The sequence below is a fragment of the Gossypium arboreum genome, chromosome 13, assembly GCF_025698485.1.
Source record: "Gossypium arboreum isolate Shixiya-1 chromosome 13, ASM2569848v2, whole genome shotgun sequence".
NCBI lineage: Eukaryota > Viridiplantae > Streptophyta > Magnoliopsida > Malvales > Malvaceae > Gossypium > Gossypium arboreum.
The window spans coordinates 85,400,338-85,420,714 of NC_069082.1; the positions used below are offsets into that span (position 1 = coordinate 85,400,338).

General features: G+C 31.6%; 1 protein-coding gene across 1 annotated transcript; it reads right to left on the minus strand.

Annotated features, from left to right (window-relative positions):
* Nucleotides 1–13,734: 13,734 nt before the first annotated feature.
* LOC108463471 (benzyl alcohol O-benzoyltransferase-like) lies at nucleotides 13,735–16,740 on the minus strand. The gene is made up of 2 exons (XM_017763406.2): nucleotides 16,218–16,740; nucleotides 13,735–14,733 (listed from the first exon to the last, which is right to left on the minus strand). Exons 1-2 carry the CDS (start codon nucleotides 16,665–16,667, stop codon nucleotides 13,837–13,839), a joined length of 1,347 nt encoding a protein of 448 aa, XP_017618895.1. The 5' UTR covers nucleotides 16,668–16,740; the 3' UTR covers nucleotides 13,735–13,836.
* Nucleotides 16,741–20,377: the final 3,637 nt, after the last annotated feature.

Genomic DNA, 20,377 nt, shown 5'->3' on the forward strand with positions numbered 1-20,377 from the left:
ATATGCTTTGTGCTTATTTTCGAATAAAATGCAAATTATGTGTATTAATTGTTAAATATAAAGTACTACCGAGTATTGGTTTTGGTATTTTACGGACGATGGCAAGGATATGTGTTCGAGGAAAATCTCGTTTGAACCTTAGGAATAGATTAGGATACAAATGACATGTCACTAGGATGGTTGAGCATCCGAACTCGTTGAGTTGAGTCCGAGTTCACTTATGGATGCGAATGTCCGAACTCGTTGAGTTGAGTCCGAGTTCGTGAAATGTAACTAGGTATCCGAACTCGTTGAGTTGAGTCTGAGTTCACTTATGGATGCGAATGTCCAAACTCATTGAGTTGAGCCCGAGTTCGTGAAATGTAACTAGGTATCCGAACTCGTTGAGTTGAGTCCGAGTTCACTTATGGATGCGAACGCCCGAGCTCGTTGAGTTGAGTCCAAGTTCACTTAGGGGCGGGTTACATGATTTCTTGATTACATATGAGGCACTTATGTGCAAATTATCCGTGTATCCGAGTTGTATTCCGATGTGTTCAACGGGTGAAATTTCTAGTGAAATGGAAGAACACTTAAGGTGCAAGCGACGTTTTGGTAAGTGTTGTGAAATGGACACTTTGGACAGGTATGTTCTTAACCCTCGGGTTGAAAATAGATACAACAACGATAAGGTGGTAAGATGATGAATGATGTTTAGAAATGTGATATATGTTTTGGTGATACCATGCTAAAGTTGTTTGGTATATTTGTATTGTTATGTTACTTGTTATTTACATATGAACTTACTAAGCATTTATGCTTACTCCTCCTCTTTATTTATCTGTAGTTTTGAACAAGCCACTTCGGGAATCGGACGGTCGAAGGTTCAATCACACTATCCAAAGGACTTTCATCCGGGTAAATGGCTTGTAAAACTTAAGTATGGCATGTATAGCAATATACTTATTTTGTGTAAATAATTTTATGATATGACCATGATTGGTTGAGAAAATGTTTGATATTGATAAGTCATGGTGATGGTTAAATTTAGATCATGTTTGATATCATGGAAGTTTAATAGGTTATCTAGTTCATAACAACTCATGAAAAGATGAAATTTGCCTTAAAATGAATATTGCTGCAGAATGACATGAATTTGAAAAATCACTAAAAATAGTATAAATGGAATTAAATGATGAGCAAGTTATGAAATTTAAGCTTAATGAGTCTATTTTCATATGGATAAAAAAAACAGGCATATAAATTATACTTTATGAGATATTTGAAACCTTGTGAAACAGGGCCAGAGTGATTTCTGGATCCTCTGTTCTGACTTTAAAAATTCATAATAAATTGTAAAAAAAATAATTAGAAGTAATTCTTTATATGTACAGATTCCTTATTGAGTCTAGTTTTAATAGAAACAAACCTCGTAGTCATTGAAATTCTGTATAGAGAGATATCTTATTCGTAATACACAGATGTCAGAGCAGTTGAACGTGACTTTAACTAATAAACTGTACTAATTGGCCCAACCAAAAATTCTAGAAAATAGTTAGTAAATAGATATATGAGTCTAGATTTAGGAAAAATTTACGGATCTTGATTTCGAGCTTCGTAACTCGAGATATGATTTTTCTTGTAACTGTGACGCGGGTAGCTAGAAAGCTGTGAATGTAGAAACAAATGATTTGAAGTTCTTAATTTGATAAATTATGTTCGGTAACCCCTCAAGCTTGACTCCGGCGATGGTTTCGGGCGTGGGGGTGTCACAACCAGAGCAACAGCCAATATGAAGAACTAAAAATTTTGTATTTTTCCTTTGAACATTCGGCTATAAAGCCAAAAACAATCCATTGTAAGTTTTTTACACACACACTAATACGCTGATTGAATAGAAAATTCGAAAGTAATTTTTTTCGAAAGGTGATCCCGAGTTTTTTTTCTGTTTCTTCTTGTGACAGCCCAAAATTGACCCTAGTCGGGAAGTGGTTTCGGGACCGCTAAACCGAGTCACCAAAATGTTTGAACGTAGTATTTATTGTCTAAAATATGTGATTATGAATATGTGAAAGTTTTAAGTTTCGATTTAGTAAATTTCATGTGAATTTAGTCAATAGGACTTGTGTGACACTTTTGAAATGTGATAGGCTAATCTATAAGGATCTAATAGTGCATGTAATCAAAAGGAGGGCTTGCATGTCAAATTTCCCTAAATCCAAGTCTAGTGGCCGGCCATGACAAAGAATATGGGCAAAACATGTCATAGACATGTTTTGTTGGTGCATCATGGGTGAAAAAATAAATTAATGAGCATGGGTAATAAAGAAATGGAAATAGTAAAAATGGTCTCATGCATGCCCCCATTGCCGTGTATTGAAGAAAAGAAAAAAAATTTGTTCATCCATTTCATTCTCTCTTGACCAAATACTAAAGAGGAAGGAAGGAATTTTGCTTCATGTTTGGTTTGGAAGAGGATTAGGAAGAGGTTTGGCTATACTTGCATCAAGATTAAGATATGTTTGAGGTTGTGCCATGAGATTCATGCATGTTTTAGTTGCTAGCTTGATGTTCTTATTAGCCCATGGTTCAAATCTTTGCTATGTCATGGGAATGATATTCGGCCAAAGTGGATGTGGTGTTAATGCCATTGCATGCTAAATATCAAGCTTGATAATGATACATGTGATGGGGGATTGAGGACTCTTAGATTTTCTTTTAGCATTTTGAATGAGATACTAAGTTCTTTGTTTAACCATGACCAAATTGAAACGGTATGGTGTTGTGATGTATTCGCCATGGTATATCCATAAGTATGATTCATGCATGTTGCATGGTAGGTAAGATTTGGGCTTTGGATATGTGTTTATATTTGGATATAAGCAACTTGAGATTCGGCCCTTGCACCTACATGAATATATGTTTGCACATGATGTATTGGTATGACATATATACTATTTCAAGGTGTATATTTGCTTATGATGATGTTTCGGTTATGAAGTAAATGAGAGATGTGTATTGAGCTACAATATGTAATGCGTTAGTTAGTAAAATGTATGCTGTTTTTGTGTGGTATTAAGTGTATAATTGGCCTCAACATGGACATGCATATTCGGCCACATGAGGGGAGTTGGTGTGCATGCATTCGGTTAGAGGCAAGCATATTGATGCCTATTCTTGGCTTGGAAAATTCGGCTAAGGAGAGTACTAACTAATGTGTTGAATTCGATTCGTGATTTCATACACATGTGACTCTAATGTCTAATGTATATAAGGGCTAAGTACCTTGAGCTTCACTTTGATGATTGAATGAATTGTATTGAATTGCTTGTTGTGATTAAAAATTGTGCATGACCATTGTGTATTTGAGCTAAAGGATGGCCATATGACCATTTAAATTCCTTGTCATATTCGGCCATAAGCTATCATAATAAGATTTTAATAAGTTAAATTTGTGTGAATTAGCTCAAGAGCTTAGAGGACCACAGTTGGATAAGGGAAAGGAAAAAGTGATCGAATAGCCGTCGAAATTGTTCGACAACATCCGAGGTAAGTCTTCGAGTAATGACCCTACTTGAATTATATTGAAATCATGCTCCTTGTGTGTGGCTATTGAGCCGAAATTGTAAAGGTTTGATAAATATTTTGTGTTTGACCCTTAGTAACGAAAATGAAATATGGATGTGTCATGATTATTGATATATGTGTACATAAGCATTTGAATGATACCGGGCTAAGTCCCAAGGCATTTATGCTAGTGATTATATCCGGGCTAAGACCCGAAGGCATTCGTGCGAGTTGTTATATCCGGGCTAAGACCCGAAGGCAATTGTGCAAGTTACCAAATCCGGGTTAAGACCCGAAGGAAATTGTGCTTGTGGTTAAATCCGGTTAAATCCCGAAGGTACGTGATTCGGAAATGAGCAATCTTGCTGTAAAAAAATTTAGTTTATACACTTGTGAAAATTCCAGCAATGAGGTATGTTCGTATGTGCTTGAATTAGTTGATTCCTTACAAGTAAGTATTCGCTCAGTTGATAAACGAGCTACAGCCCTTTGGCTAAGTTGTTCTTTTGTGTATAAACATAAGGGTCGGTAATGTGAAGTAAGTATGATTATGAGAATGCGTATTAATAAAGTGATTCATTTGGTTATGTAAATGTAATACTTTAGTCAAAGCTGATTTCATTACTTGAGACTTACTAAGCATTAAAATGCTTACCCCGTTGCTTTGGCTCTCTGTTTTATAGATTTTGCTCGTTAGCTATCGGATTCGGGATCATCGAAGTCGAAGTCATCCACACTATCAAAGCCCCCATTTTGGTACAATTTTGGTTGAACTTTGAAATGGCATGTATAGGACTACCCTTTTGTTGAAGGTCATGTACCTTTCGGTTTTGTGTAAACTTGGATGGCCATGCGAAAATGGCTTATATACGTTTTTAGCCTAGTACCATAATCATTTGTTTGTTGATCATTATGAGGTATGGAATTGTTTTGAAACGATTAGCCATTGGGATGGTTAATCATGATCACACTTTGTGCTATGTATGCAAAAGGCCAATTGAATCATGGAAATCATGAAATAGGTAAAGCCTACCTTAAAGGCAGATGCTGACAGCAGCAGTGATGTGGATGTGAAAATCACTACAAATAGTAGGAATGGTATTAAATAGTGAATAAATTATGTAAATGAACTTTGATGAATCTACTTTCATGTGGAAGAAACGAAACGGTCATATGAGTTATATGTTAAGAGATATTAAAGTTCTCGTGAAACAGGGCCAGAACGGTTTCTGGATCCCCTGTTCCGACTTTGGAAATTAATTGTAAATTAACCAGAGATAATTAGGAGTCATGCCATATATGTATAGATTCCTCTCTGAGTCTAGTTTCTATAAAAACAAACGGCATCAGTATTGAAGCCCTGTACAAGGAGATATCCAATTCGTAACGCACGAAGGTCAGTGTAGTCGAACCCTGGAATAGGGGAGACTTTAACTAATAAAATGTACTAATTGGCTCGACCAAAAATTCTAGAAAAAAATCTGTAGATGGACATATGAGTCTAGTTTCATGGAAAAATTACGAAACAAATTTTCAAGCTTTGAAACTCAAGATATGATTTTTAAGGCGACAGTGATGCAGTGACCAGCTAGTCTGGAAATTTCTAAATGGACTGTGAAAATAGTTAAGTCTGTGTGCACCTTGTGTCCGATTCCGGTAACGGACTCGGGTACGGGGTGTTACACTTCTCCTTCTGAATCTGTTTTTGCCTTTTTTTTAAGTTTGCATGTGGTTTTCTGTATGAGAAATTAAAAGAAGAAAAGCATACCTTCAAACGAGCCATCGGAGGCCATATCTTCTTCGTTGAAATCGAAGCTTGAGATATGTTTCTGATGTAACACCCCGTACCCGAGACCGTTTCCGGAGTCGAACACAGGGTGTTAACGGACTTACTTCGTTACTTACCCAGCTCACACAATTCATTTTTAAATTTTTCCAGACAAGCTGGCTAACTGCATCACAGTCACTTAAAAAATCATATCTCGAGTTCCAAAACTCGAAATTTAGTTCCGTAAATTTTTCCTGAAACTAGACTCATATATATATCTACAAATTTTTTTCTAGAATTTTTGGTAGGGCCAATTAGTACAGTTTATTAGTTAAAGTCTCCCCTGTTTCAGGGTTCGACTACTCTGACCTCTGTGTATTACGAATTAGATATCTCCCTGTACAGAGCTTCAATGACTATACCGTTTGTCTCTAATAAAACTAGACTCAATAATGAATCTGTACATATAAATCATGACTTATAATTATCTTTGTAAAATTTATGGTGAATTTTCAAAGTTATAACAGGGGATCCAGAAATCGTTCTGGCCCTGTTTCACAAAAATTTGAACATCTCATAAAATATAGCTCATATATCTGTTTTGTTTCTTCCATATGAAAATAGACTCATCAAGCTTCGATTCCATAACTTATTCATTATTTAATTCTATTTCTGCTATTTTTAGTGATTTTTCAGACTCACTTCACTACTGCTGTCTGAAAAATATTTTGTGGTAAATTTTACCTATTTCATGGTTTCCATGGATTAGCTAGCAATTTGACATACATAGCACCAATTATGATCATGATTAGCCATTCCAATGGCTATTCATTACCAAGCATTTCCATACCACTCAATAACCATATCATAAGACCATATATATATATACAAAATGATTATAATGCCATACTCAACATATACAAGCCATTTTCGCATGGCTATACAAATATACATTACCAAAAGATACTTAATTAACAACAAAGGTCAGTCCTATACATGCCATTATCAAAGTTCGACTGAAAGAGTACCAAAAAGGGGCTTAGATAGTGTGGATGACTTCGACTTTGACACTTCCAAGACCATCTGACGAACAAAATCTACAAAATAGAGAATTAAGGTAACGGAGTAAGCATTACTATGCTTAGTAAGTTTTAAGCAATGCAAACCATTAATTTACTTATAGATCGATTATTGAAATTAAAAATAAGATCATAAGAATTCGAAAAGCATCTCATGTAACCTTTCACCATAATCGAATACACATATGAGATTTTTACATATACTTCTCATTTGACATTCATGATTCAATTCCGATCAATCTAACATATACAGGTATATAATACATACCTGAACAACTTAATGCATTGAACAATTTCAATGGTGGTTTCCTCCGAACATTCGAAATCACAATCTTACTCAAATCACCGGCATTAAGCCTGCTAGGTTTTTTTAAAACCCGTTTCCAATTTCTAGCACAAAGCCTGCGGGATTTAACCCGGATATCTATTACCAGCACTAGGCCTGCGGACTATAAGTCCGGATATAATACCAGCATTAAGCCTGCGGGATTTAACCCGGATATAATACCACATAAATTTTGCCTATTTAATTATATACTCACACATCCCATTCAACTTACTACATTAGCAGTCATTTACTACATTCAGATACAAGCTCCATATGAATATGACCATTTTCATTTCGGTTCAAAAATCCCACACAGATAATAATATATACATATATATATATATAACCATATCACCATTTAATCTTAACTTATAGTGATCACTCATCTATATGGCATACATATAAATCATTTATCACATAATTTACTACAAGTGGGACCAAAGATTACGATTCAACTAATGTATTTATACTAAGAAATTATCATTTATATATTTTAAAGGTGACCACTTAAAACTTACATCGGATGCTTGAACCGTTGCGGATTATCTACTCGACTGCTTTCTCCTTTCCCTTTTCTGATTTAAACCCCTTTTGCTCTTGAGCTTAATTAAAACAAATAGATTTATTTAAATTATTTACTCGGCTTTACTTCTTAGTTTAGTAGTCACAATAAACAATCATATAACTTCGAAACATAATATGTTTTATAGAATAGGCTACGATTGTTGTTATTATTTTATGCCTATTACACCGACATCTATTTTGCATACACAAACCAAAATTTACATAACTTACCATGCTTTATATACACAAGTTTAACTATATGTATCCAAACGCCTCTACGACTCAAGGTACATACACAAGGCATTCAGATATCTATGCCTATGTGTGACTATCACAATTGAATGATTACTAGTCTTATGCACAACCTCGGATTCACATAAATAAATATTTAACATGTCATTACTTTATAAACCCCATTCGGCCCTAATCAAACAAATTTAACTTCTATAAAAAGATTTTCATTCCATGATCAATGTAACCATTTCATATTGCTTTTATCTATGCCACACAATGACCGATTCACTCCATTACTTAAATAACCGATTCTATCTTGCTCCTATAGGATTACAACTTACTTACTATAATTTCTAATCTTATACCTATTATTATAGGAAATACCGAATGCTTCAACATAGCTAACTAAAATTTCCTAACAACATCTTATTAGCCATTTATTAGCCTTCAAAAAGCATCTAATACAAGACAATTAATAACTATACAATATACTAAATTTGCTAGCACCCATATTACTTAACCGAATGTTATAACCTCAATTACACTTTTTTTTTTAAAACATTCGCACCTCCTCTAAACATACACTAATCTCAACCTTCAAGTTAACAACAATTTATCACTCTTCATATCCTAATATACCATCCCTTTTAATGACATAAAGAAAGAAAGAAAAATATTTACCAAGAGTTTCAAACTACTTGGCCGAATATCAAACCTCCAAACAACCAAAAATTTAACTCATGGAATGAATAGAATTTGAACAAATCACCAAAATTATACATAAATTTTCAAGAATTTCAAAGTACTTCCTCTTTCTAAATATTCTCCAAGCCGAAATCAAACAAAGAAATTTTTTTCTTCTTTCTAATCTCAAGTTACGGCAATGGTGGAGTGAGGATGAACCAACTTTGGTTTCTCCTCCCACTCACCCAAATATTTTATTAATCTTTATTCATTATTTCATTTTTGTAATATTAATTATTAGCAAAAATAATTATTTTATACATAAATCCATAACATGGCCGGCCACTAACAAAAATTTTGACTAATTGACATGCAAGTACATTTTTTTAACCTCATGCACAATTAGATCCTTTTATAATTACCTATCCTATTTCACAAAAGTCTCACCTAAGTCCCTTCTTCAAAATTTCACATACTGATGACAAAATTAATGCATGAAACTTTCACACATTCATATTCACATAAAATAAACATAGAATATGACGGTTAATTATTTTTATGACTCGGTTTTGTGGTCCCGAAACCACTTCCCAACTAGGGTCAAATTAGGGCTGTTACATCTGAGGCTAAAAAAAATCTGACCTTCTGAGGCGTGGGTTAGAATAGGAAAAAGGGACGATTTCATTGCGAGCTATCATCCATCGATTTCAATGGTGGAACGGTGGCAGTTGAATGGTCAAAAGGGGATGGAAAAGCCTGAAAGTCTGCTGCGCCGAAACCCTAATAATTGGGTCTTCGGTCTATGGCTCAAAGGAATAGCAAATTGCCATTCAATGGCCTTTAATTTTGGGAATAAAACAAAAAGACACCGTCCCAGGGGGGAAGGATCTGCGCGTTGACCCGATGGGTAGGCCGGATCCGCTTTTTTTGCTTGAAAGGGTTAATTGAGCGTTAGGTCCTTCCCCTTTGCGCGGTCGTTCAATCACATGTTGTTTGTTTTATTTTTTTTTAATTTAGCCCTGTAATAAGTGCTTATTTGCGATTGGGTCCACGCCTCAACGAGGTGTTTTGGGATCTGGAATAATTCCAGCTTTAGTCCCTGTGAATTTAAACACATTGCGCGCTGGTCCCTATTTTGGGTTTCTTCTATTTTTGAATTATCCCTCTTATTTTAATTCAGTTTTAATTTAGTTTTTCTATTTGTATAGCTTACCATTTTTAAAATACTTTTAATATTCTTACGCGTGTTCGTCCATTTTAATGGTCTTGTTTGCTTTTAGTTGTGCAATGAGTTGGAAGTTTTTTATTTATTATATTATTTTAACACTTTGCACAATATTTCTTTAAATGTTCTATATATATTCGTATGTGTATTATTCTCATCGAGTTTTCAATTTGTAATGCCAATTATTTTGAAGTTCTCAATATTTTTGCATATTTGTTGAGCCATTTTGATAACTTTATTTTGTTTTTAAAATCATTGTGTTCAAACTCTTTTTACATTAAATCACTTTAACATTTTTATGATATTTTGTTTGAATGTTTTGTATATATTGGTACATATATTTGATCCTAGATACATATTTAACTCCATGCTATTGTTACATATAATTGCTTTTAAAATTTACATATATATATATAGACAAATGTGTTTTTAATCTATTATGCGTATAATTTATTTCCCAAGATTATATTTTTAGTATATGTGTATTTTACTATCTTTTTGAATTTTATGTATTACTTAAATTTTCCTTTATTGTGTGTGTATTGCTTTTTTCAATAAATATTTGTATTTTGCATATTATTTGGATCCAAATGTATTCGCTCTATAATATCTATTTTAATAGTTATATACATACCTAGTTTTTTTACGAATTATTTCAAATTCATTAATCCATATATTATATATATTATATGTTCATTAGCCCACCATTATTTTAAAATTGACTCATACCACATTAACTACTAATTTCCATCTTGTTTCGTGCATGTTACGTTAATGGCTTTTATATTATACTATATACATTATCGTTGCATATTATTTATTCATTGTTTTGTATTGTGATATCAATTATCCTCCATACATGCTTGAAAATTGGGTTATTTTTTAGATTAATTATAGTTAATTGTTTATTTTGTTAGTTGATTAAATAAGGCTATATTATCTTCATTCATCTATCATGGTATTTTATGCATACATATTATCCCATGCTTTTATTTTTCTCTTGGTTTATGAAATGTTGTTTTATAAGGTCCAATTCTTTAAAACTAACTATTTCATTCTATTTCAAGTATAATTAATGCGTTTTAAGCTGGTTTTACAATTATTCGTTTTGAAAATTTCATAAAACCAAGGCAATACTTAATGTTTGGAAATTCGGGGAATAGTGCCTCATCGCGCTGGGTTTCGATTTCCCGTTTGTTCAAAATAATTGAATATTCCTTTAGAATTTTACTCGTGTTTTCTAAATCCTAAAACAAGGCAATGTTTGATATTTGGAAATTCGGGGAATCGTACCCTATCGTGCTGGGTTTCGATTTCCCGTTTGCCCAAAATAGTCGAATATTTCTTTAGGATTTCCCTCGTGTTTTCTAAATTCTAAGATAAGGCAATGTTCAATGTTTGGAAATTTGGGGAATCGTGCCCCACCGTGCTGGGTTTCAGTTTTTCGTTGGACTAAATAATTGGCCATCCTTTTGTAGTTTTCAACGTATAAACTTTTGGAAGTCAAAATTTATCGTGTTTTTGAGGGTATAAAGGATCGTGTCCCATCGTGCTGGATGTGATGCTATATTCCTTTGAAACAAGAGAGTTTTGACGACCAAATCGAGCCATTCAAATGTTTTAAAAGGAACCATATTTCAAAATAGCTTTAAATCTTAGACATAAGGACAGTACTTAATCAATTTGGTACCAATTTTGGGCATAGTGAGGGTGCTAATCCTTCCTCATATGTAACCGGCTCCCAAACCCGTTTTCTCAAATTTAAGTAGGCCAAAATCGATTTAAATAAAAACAAAGTGTTTTATTAGGTGACCTAATCACACCAAAACAAAAAGGATTGGTGGCGACTCCACAGCACGTTTTAAAAAGTCAATCGCCCATTTTTTTAAAACCTTAAAATGGTTTCGACAGTAAGCATATGTATATATGTGGACATATGAAATATGTATGAGTTATTTGAGAATAAGATGTGCATATATAGTTGAATTATGAATAATTGAGCTATATAAGAATTATAGATATGTGGTTATATTTTTCCATGAACTACATGAATGAAATGGTTTAAAAATGTGTTATGTGATGAGTTTATTTGTATATGGCTTACTAAGCTTTTGAAAGCTAACTTTGTGTGTGTTTTCAATTGTTTTTATATATCAAAGCTACCAAGAGCTCGGGGATCGTCAAGGATCGTCGAGGATCATCACCACAATATCGAACTCTATTTTGGTACCTTTTGAAAATTTGTATATTGAAGTATGGCATGTATAGGCTAGAAGTATTTCAATATGTTTTTGAGTTGTGAATATTACCCATGTGATATGACTTGTTTTTAAGAAACTTCTCATCACAAGTCACGTGATTGGTGCAACCACTATCAACTAATCAACTATCACATAGAGTGCTTAATGAGAAACAAGAGACAACAAACAATTGGTCCTCTTCTTCTTTAATTGTAGCATATGCTCCACCTAGTTGTTGATTTCTTGTTTCTTTGCAGAACCTTTCAATGTGCCCCATCAAGTTACACCATCTACACTTCATATCTAGCCTTCTCCGACACCTAAAAAGGGGATGGTTTGTTTTCCGCAATACTTACATAAAGAGTACTTGTTGGAGTATACAACACAACTACCCTTTGTAGTAGCTTTTGAACCACTGGTGCCATCACTTTTCTTCTCTTTTCACTTCTTGTCATTTTCTCCTTCACTTATTGTATCTTTGCCTTTAGTGCTCCTTATATGCTTCCTTCTTGCCTCATTAGCCTTTTTTGTTGTTTTGCTTGTAAAGCATTGATCAACCCCACTACTCTCAACTAAGTCAAGTCCTTGGTATTCTCCAAAGAAGAAATTGTTGCTTCCTACTTCTTAGGCAGAGAAACTAGTATTTTTTGCACTAGTCTACTACCATAGAGATCAGTCTCAAGAACCCTTACCTTGTTAGAAATCTCAATCAACATGTCTGAGTATTTTTTATTGGATCAAACTACTTCATCTACAGCCTCTCGAATTCCCTAATCAAGTTCAACACCTCTATGCTTTTGATCCTCTCATCTCGTTGATACACAGTCTAGAGGTAGTCCCATATCTCCTTTGTTGATCCAAAAACCACAATTCTATTGAATATGGCTGGTGAAATAGTAGCATAAAGGCCAACCTTTGTTTTTGCCTTCTTGGCAGTTCTCTCCTTTTTCAGTTTGATCTGGTTCATAGTTGGATTGTTGGGAAATGGAACAACCTCATAGTCTTGTATGACAGCTTCCCAATAATCACAACCCTCCATGTATACTTGTATTCTCATAGCCGATGCTTGATAGTTCTCTCTATCAAACACTAGTGGGGCAAAAGCAAATAGGTTGTTTGATCCTAATTCTTCTATTTTTCTTAATTCCTTACAAGTGTATCTATCAATTTTTCTCACATGATTCTCATAGGTCCCTCAAGAAAAAAGAGGTTCTGGTACCAATGTTGTTCTAGTAGACAGCTAACTGAAGGCACATAAACTAAAAATGGAGAAAACCGATAAAAATTCATTAATCACACAATGCTTATATACATGACTCAAGCTAAAAAAATCTTTACAAATTCAACTTCCTACTCCTACAAACAAGGTAACAAACTTAGCTTCCAACTCTTACTATCAAGCTAACAATCTCTTAAAAAGTAGTACTTTGACTAAGACTATCTTAATGACAAAAAAGACTTTGTAGCCCTTGAGACACTAACAAAGGGTGTCTTTTGGCAAAGTATGTGTGGAGTTTCAAAAGGAGTTGTTTGTAGTTGATGTTGGTGTAATTCTAACATTGCTTCTCTCTGTCTCTATTTGGATTTCTTGGTTTATTTTGTGGGTATAATATGTGTCATGTGTTTCATCTAATCGAATTGTGTAGGTGCTTAATGATAGCTCACATCATTATGACCTTCTGCTTAATGTTAGTAAACTATATTGGATGGATTTAATAATGAACTAATTGTGGATGTTGGATGGATTTAATAATGAACTAATTGTGGATGTTGTTGCTATAAAACTTAATTGCAAAATAGGGATCAATAGACAAAGTCTGTTTTTGTTGCTGTTAGTATTGTTATATTTTACTCAATTAAGTTAATCTCCATATGTTGGCCTAATAACTAATATTTGTGGCAACAAAAATATAATTTTATTGCATGTAAATTTTAATCGGTATATTATACATCAAAGAAACAATTAGAGGATAAAAAATAAAAACACTTATAAGCCGATAATGCAATTAACCAAGCTAAAAGATCTTTAACTCTACATAATTCACGGCTTGACTTACGTAATATGAAATATTTTGAATCTTTTGAGAAATACCAATCATTGCATAATAGGGTTACATATTTATTTGTAGAAATTCAAATTTAATAAAAAAAAGGTTTACAGTATGTTATTATATATCAGCATGAACTGTTTGTTCATCCTTCAACATGTTTTCTAACTCCTTAACAAAATTTTTCATAGCAGAGGCTGGAAGACAAACTGGAACTATGATTTCATCCTCTCCTTTCTTATTCTTGGATGGTATATAAAAGCTTATTAGCTCCCAACAAGTTTCTGGTCCTACAAGGACCGCTTCACCCCATCCAAAATCAATCTCTTTGAACTTTGCTCGTGTTAAATCCGATACGATGTAGGATCCCGCCAATTTAACATTTGGTCGACCTCTAGTGACCAATAAATCCATTGTTGATTTCATGTACTCATCCGTTACCTTTGTCTTGGCTTGTTTCACTAGCTTTAATGCATACTCTAGTGGGTTTTGGGTTAGCTTTCCAATGCTTGATGAAGCTGCGGGGAAGCCAAGTGCATTCCCATAATATCCCAATGGCAAAGGAGGATTGAACTTGAAACGAGCATTGACGATGCAAATAAGGCGAACATCTTCGTTTGGATCAAGTTCCAAAGCTTTCGTACGACAGCACCATAAGCAGGCAGATAAGATATCAAATGTTGAACAACGGAGGTTGTGGGGGACAAATCTACGGAGTGATGAAATATGAGATTGTCTAAATAAAAATGAACGACAAACCAAGTTGTCTGTCGGAATAATTGTGCCGTTTTTTGGACCTGAAGTATTGTGAGAGTACTCCTCGTGTTGATATGTTATGAGTGGTGAATCTCGAGCACTCAAGAGATGCCTTTCCCAAACTGGCGGCATTGAGGGAACAAGTGCACCACGTGCTATCTCTCCTACGGCAGTCATGAATTGGGAGAGGCCAGTTCCGTCACCCATTGTGTGGTTAAACCGATGTGCAAAGATGAAGCCACCACATTTCAACCGTGTTACCTACTCAAATATATATAAGCTAGAGTATGTCATACTCACGATCTAGGTAAAAAATAAAAATATATTTATAAAAAGGATATGTAAGAAATAAAGGAAGTTTTGCTTGAAAGGAAAAAATTAAAGGTTTGGAGATCTTGATTTCTTAAGTTTAAGTCCTATCATTTGTAAATTAATTTTAGGTTTAAATTATTATTTTATAAATTTTATAAAAATTATAAAAAGATAAAATACTCGAATAATAATATTTATTTTAATATATAAAATGCTTTTAGTAAATTCTAAATTAAGTTGGTGTGAATTAATTCATGACATCAATTAAATTGGATATTTAAATATAGTATGCATAGGTACAGATAATTTTACTTATGAGCTAGAAATACTTAAATATTATAAAAAAATAGTTTTTAATCCTTGATGTGTATTAATTAAGATGCATGGAGAAAATTTTTGAAAGTTTAAGAAAATGTATAGAGAACTTTTTTACAAACTGTTTTGAAAACAGTTTATTATTAATATTATTGGCAAAGTCGTATTTCATTTTTAATTTTAAAAATTTTACTATATTTTTAACATTTTAAATTAAAATTTTATTATATGATTGCAAACATATTTTAAAAAGCAAGTAAACTTCGTGAAATTTTTAAGTTCAAAAAGTTTAATTGTGTTTTAGTTAAATATTGATTTTATATTATTTAAACTAATTACTTATTATTTTACTATCGATTGTTTCATTTATTTTATTTTTATTACTTTTAAAATAATAATTTGTTTTCTAAATGATTTTAGAAAAATTAAACAGGTCCTCATATAATTAGTAAAAATATATTTTTATATTATAAAACCATATTATTTAGACGTAAAACTATTTGCAACACACGTATCATTGGAAATATATTTACCAACATGTTTTAGAACAATTTTAAGAATTCTATTATTTCTAAAACTTAATTTCAAAATATATTTACCAACATATTTTATAATATAAATAATGTTAAAAAGTTTAAAGAGTTTTATAACAACAAATTTTATAAATAAATTAAAATCACATTCAAAATTACTTTTAAAAGTTTTAAAATAACATAATTTTTAAATTTCATAATTTAAAATAACTGTTAAAAGTTTGAGAATAACATAATTTATAATCATTAAATTAATTTTTTGTTAAATAGTATTTAAATAATGTTTTATAATTCTTAAAAGCATTGAATTTATATATTTTTTAATTATTGTTTCACTTATTGGTTTTAACAATATTTTTTGAATAATCAATTTGTATTTTTTCATATATTCATAAAAATTATAAAAATAAACAATATTTAATACATTTTAATTGATATACATAGTCAATCCCTACATCCCACAAGTAAAAAAACTAATATATATGATGTGTAAAAAATTAATATAGTTTGATGTTAGTAAAGTTGATTACTCCTTACATGTTGCGTATAAATTAGAGAAGAATAAAGTCTAAAAAAACCAAATACCTGGATTAGCAACAATGGAGAATTTAGCAAACCGTTGGAACCAGGGACATCGTAAAGAAGCTCCTCTGCACAAGGAAATGGTGGGTAAAGCTCGTCACCGAAGTCTACCAACGAAACATCAGCATCAGCCTCAATAAACAAAACACCTTCACCAGTGCAATCAACTATAAGCTTGCGATTAGGTCCTTCCCTTAATCTACCAGCAAATGGATAATAAAAAACCAAAGCTTTAGCCAGTGCCTCCTTAATGACCTTAGCAGGGTCCTTTCCTTTCATAGAAAGGTTGCTCTGGTGAAAATGGAACCCTCGGACATGGAATCGGTGGCCCTCTTGATCATCAATGTCTGAGAGTGGTTTACACTCATGAGGAGTTGGCTCACATGGGACGACGAGCTCAGCTTCTTGCCTACGGACTGTAAACACTAGAGATTTGGATGGTAACAATGCCATGTGCTGAATACGATAGAAATTTCTCTTCTCTTTCTCCTTTACATTCAATCAATGTTCCTTATGAGATTTTATAGTGTGTATTATAAAGACATGTTGGCTATATAATATATATATTTGAATTAACTCTGTTGTACATATGGTTTACTTTAGAAGTTGACAATCACTAGGCAGCTGGAATCTTTCTTAACTTAGCCACCAACCACTAATGTTTGTTTTTTGAGGGACACCAACCTCTAATGTTGAATCTAGTTGTTACCTACAGGTTTTATAGTACAAGTTGTCACCAATAGTCTAGTTGTCAAAATTAAGGTTCTTTAAATCATTGGGATATAATTTAGGCTATGAAAAGAACAAATTATCTTGATATCTCATTACTTTTCCTTTTTATAATTTATCTAAATTTGAAATTGATTTCACATATAACTTTTTGTTTTTTATTTTTAAATTTTGTTAGCATTGTGATTAGGAATAATAATGAATTAGTTGCGTTTGAGTTATGAAGTTAATAGTATATACATTGATTCAAAATATGAGCTTGAAATTATGCTTTGATTCTTCATATTTATAAATGGTTATCTAGAATTCATTTATCCCTCATATTATTTTTTAATTTTTTATAATGTATCTTTTTCTTATTTTATGAAATTTATAAATATAAATAGAGTACATTACATGAAAAAAATATTATATTATCTATGTATATATTATATAAAAGTACAAATTTAAAGAAACATTTGAACTAGCGAAAATATTCTTCATTATTCATTATATTACTAAATTGACATTTAAATAATAATTTTTAATATATTACTAATTATTATGTGATAAAAATAAATATAATATTAATTAACCACTAATCCATTGAATATAATTGGATAACATAAAATAATAAAACCACTGCAAGCAGCTTTTACTTACATGCTTCTTTTCAAATAAATATAACAAAGTATTATTATTATTATTATTATAAAATAATAATTATAATTATTTTATTAATAGTATTTTATATAAAATAATATTAATCATATTTATTTTATTAAAACTTTTTCATACAGTTATTACCATTAATTATACTTTGAATCTATAATAAATTATACTCATTATTTTAATTTGACGACCACTTAATTGATATTATAATTATATATGAATTAAAATTAATATTTAATCACTATATGTAGAGACATTAACAAAGCAAATTCATTCAAGTAACATTTAGAGAATTATCGGAAAATAAACTTTTAGTATTATTCAAAAATTATTTTTAATCACAAAATTTTGGTTTCAATTATTATTTTAATATGTTTAATTTTTATTATTTTATTATTTAATATTTTATATATAAAAACTTCTCTTATTTGATATTAAAACATTTTTCTTGTCAAGTTAAATAACGGATCAGATGTTAAAATGAATTTAATTACATTAGGATTTAAACAAGATGACAAATTATAATTTTTTAAAAAAGATGATGATAGATTGGAAAAAAAAACCAAGGTAAAGAACATTAAAATGTTTTGTCGTACTATTAGTATTTATTTTTATGGTTTTGTGAAAGTTGAATTTTTTAATTTGTCTTAATATAATTTTATTTTAATTATTTTTATTTTTAAACATTTTACAAATAAAAATTTTATATATTTTATTTATATTTAATAATAATTACCTAAATTAATTATATAAAACTAAAATAATTAAATGCATATATTTATGTTGATATAAAAAAATAACAAAATTGAAAAAAATTAAATCGAGCTCAACACGGACATATATTTTAAGTGAGCATAAGTTTTAAACTTAATATTTTAGTCCAATTTGTTTTAAAATAACATTAAGTCTTTTGACCCATATATAAAATCAATACCAACAACAAAAGGTCAACTTATTAGTTAAAAGAGAGTTGTCTACCTAAGTCATTTCTAACTTTTCCTGAAGAATTTCAGTAGAACTTAAATAAAATTGTTGGACGTTTCTTCTGCACTTAAAATTTTAAAATAATACATATTTAGTTAAATACATAAATATGATACATATATATTTATAAAGGGTTAAATATAAAATTGGTACTTAAATTTATCCACTTTTCTTAAATTGATATTTATGATTTTTTTTGTCCCAGATTGATAACCGAACATTTTTTTCTGTCAACTAAATTGATACCTGCGTCTAACACCATTAAATTTTTGCTGATATGGTAGATCTAGCCAATCACGTATTGCCACGTGGCATCCTCTTGCAGCTCTTTTTTCCTTTTCTTTTTTCTTTTCCCTCATTTTTCCCCTTTTCTTCTCTTTTCTTTTTCTTTCTCTAGCCTACTTCTACACTTCATTTTCGTCTTTCTTTCTTTTGTCAACCCCCCAAAATGCTCTCACTTTTTCACCATCCAATCACCACCAAAATCAATCTCTTAAACCCGTTTTTTTCCTCCTCATTTTTTAGCCACCAGCAACCAACCCCCACCACTTCCCCTCCCCTTTTCAAACTAACCCACAACGACACTTACAACATAGTTTTTTTTGCAAGTAAGCACAGGCAAAACCAACTTAAGATTTAGAGGACCAAACAGTTTGAACTTTTTGAAATAATATAAATATTTTTGCTCTTGTATTACAATTCTGACAAGATAACGCAGATTAGTCCTAAAAGAATGAAGATTTTAATGCTAACGTTGAATATGTATAAATGGCAGTTATGTTTATAGTTCACGATTTTCGAAATTGTCTGAAGGTAAGATTGAGACGACCATGTCGAAGCCTAGTTTTTTATTTAAGAGGCTTTAGAGTAGAAAATGGAATGATGGATGGAACCACATGAAACACCATTCGAGATTCACCACCGAATAATAGCACATCCCCTAATTTTAGCAACGCTTTCAAGGCCTGATCAACTTCCCTCTCATCCCTATATAGGAATTCAACAGAATCACCAATTGACACAGAGACAACCGAAAATCCTTTACGGAGGCTTTCTTTGCTTTTGTCTCGATCCTGCATTGTGAAGTCTAAGTAAAAAAGGACTAAAAGAATACAGAGGGAAGGAAGAACTAAAAAAATAAGTGATGCATAACAAAAAGAAAAAAAAGATTAGCGAATGCCTGTTTGGCTAGCGAGAAAATAAGTAGGAACAAAAAAAAAAGTGGGAAGGAAGAAAACCCTGATTTTCTAAGAATCCAAGAAGAGCATATTTTTTTCCATCTTAATCATAGTTTCTCTTGAATTTTCAGTTGATGAAGAGGGTTTCTTTTCTTTCCCAAAGAACTAAAAAGATATGGTGATGCATAACAAAAAGAAAAAGAGGACGGTGAAAACTTGTTTGGCTAGTGAGAAAAAAAAAACTAAGAACAAAAAAAAAAAGAAAAAAATAGGAGAAGTGAATTGGTATGGGACTAATTAGTAATTGATTAAAGTATTTCATGCATTCTTAATAAGGAATTGTAGGATTGAATGTTAAAGTTGAAAGATATGATGTATATCATTATTTGTATATGTTTTAGACATATTTTATGTGATAAGAGAAATTAAATAATTAAGTAGCTTAAATAAGTATGCATATACAAGGTAAGCAATTATGATATGAATTTGATGATAGGTTGAATGAATAATTGAGTGGATGAATTGAAAATGGTATGGTAAATGCTAAATTATGCCTTATTGAGTTGGTTGTTTTGGAATGATTATATAAATGAGAATGTTTAAGAATGTTACAAGTTAGAA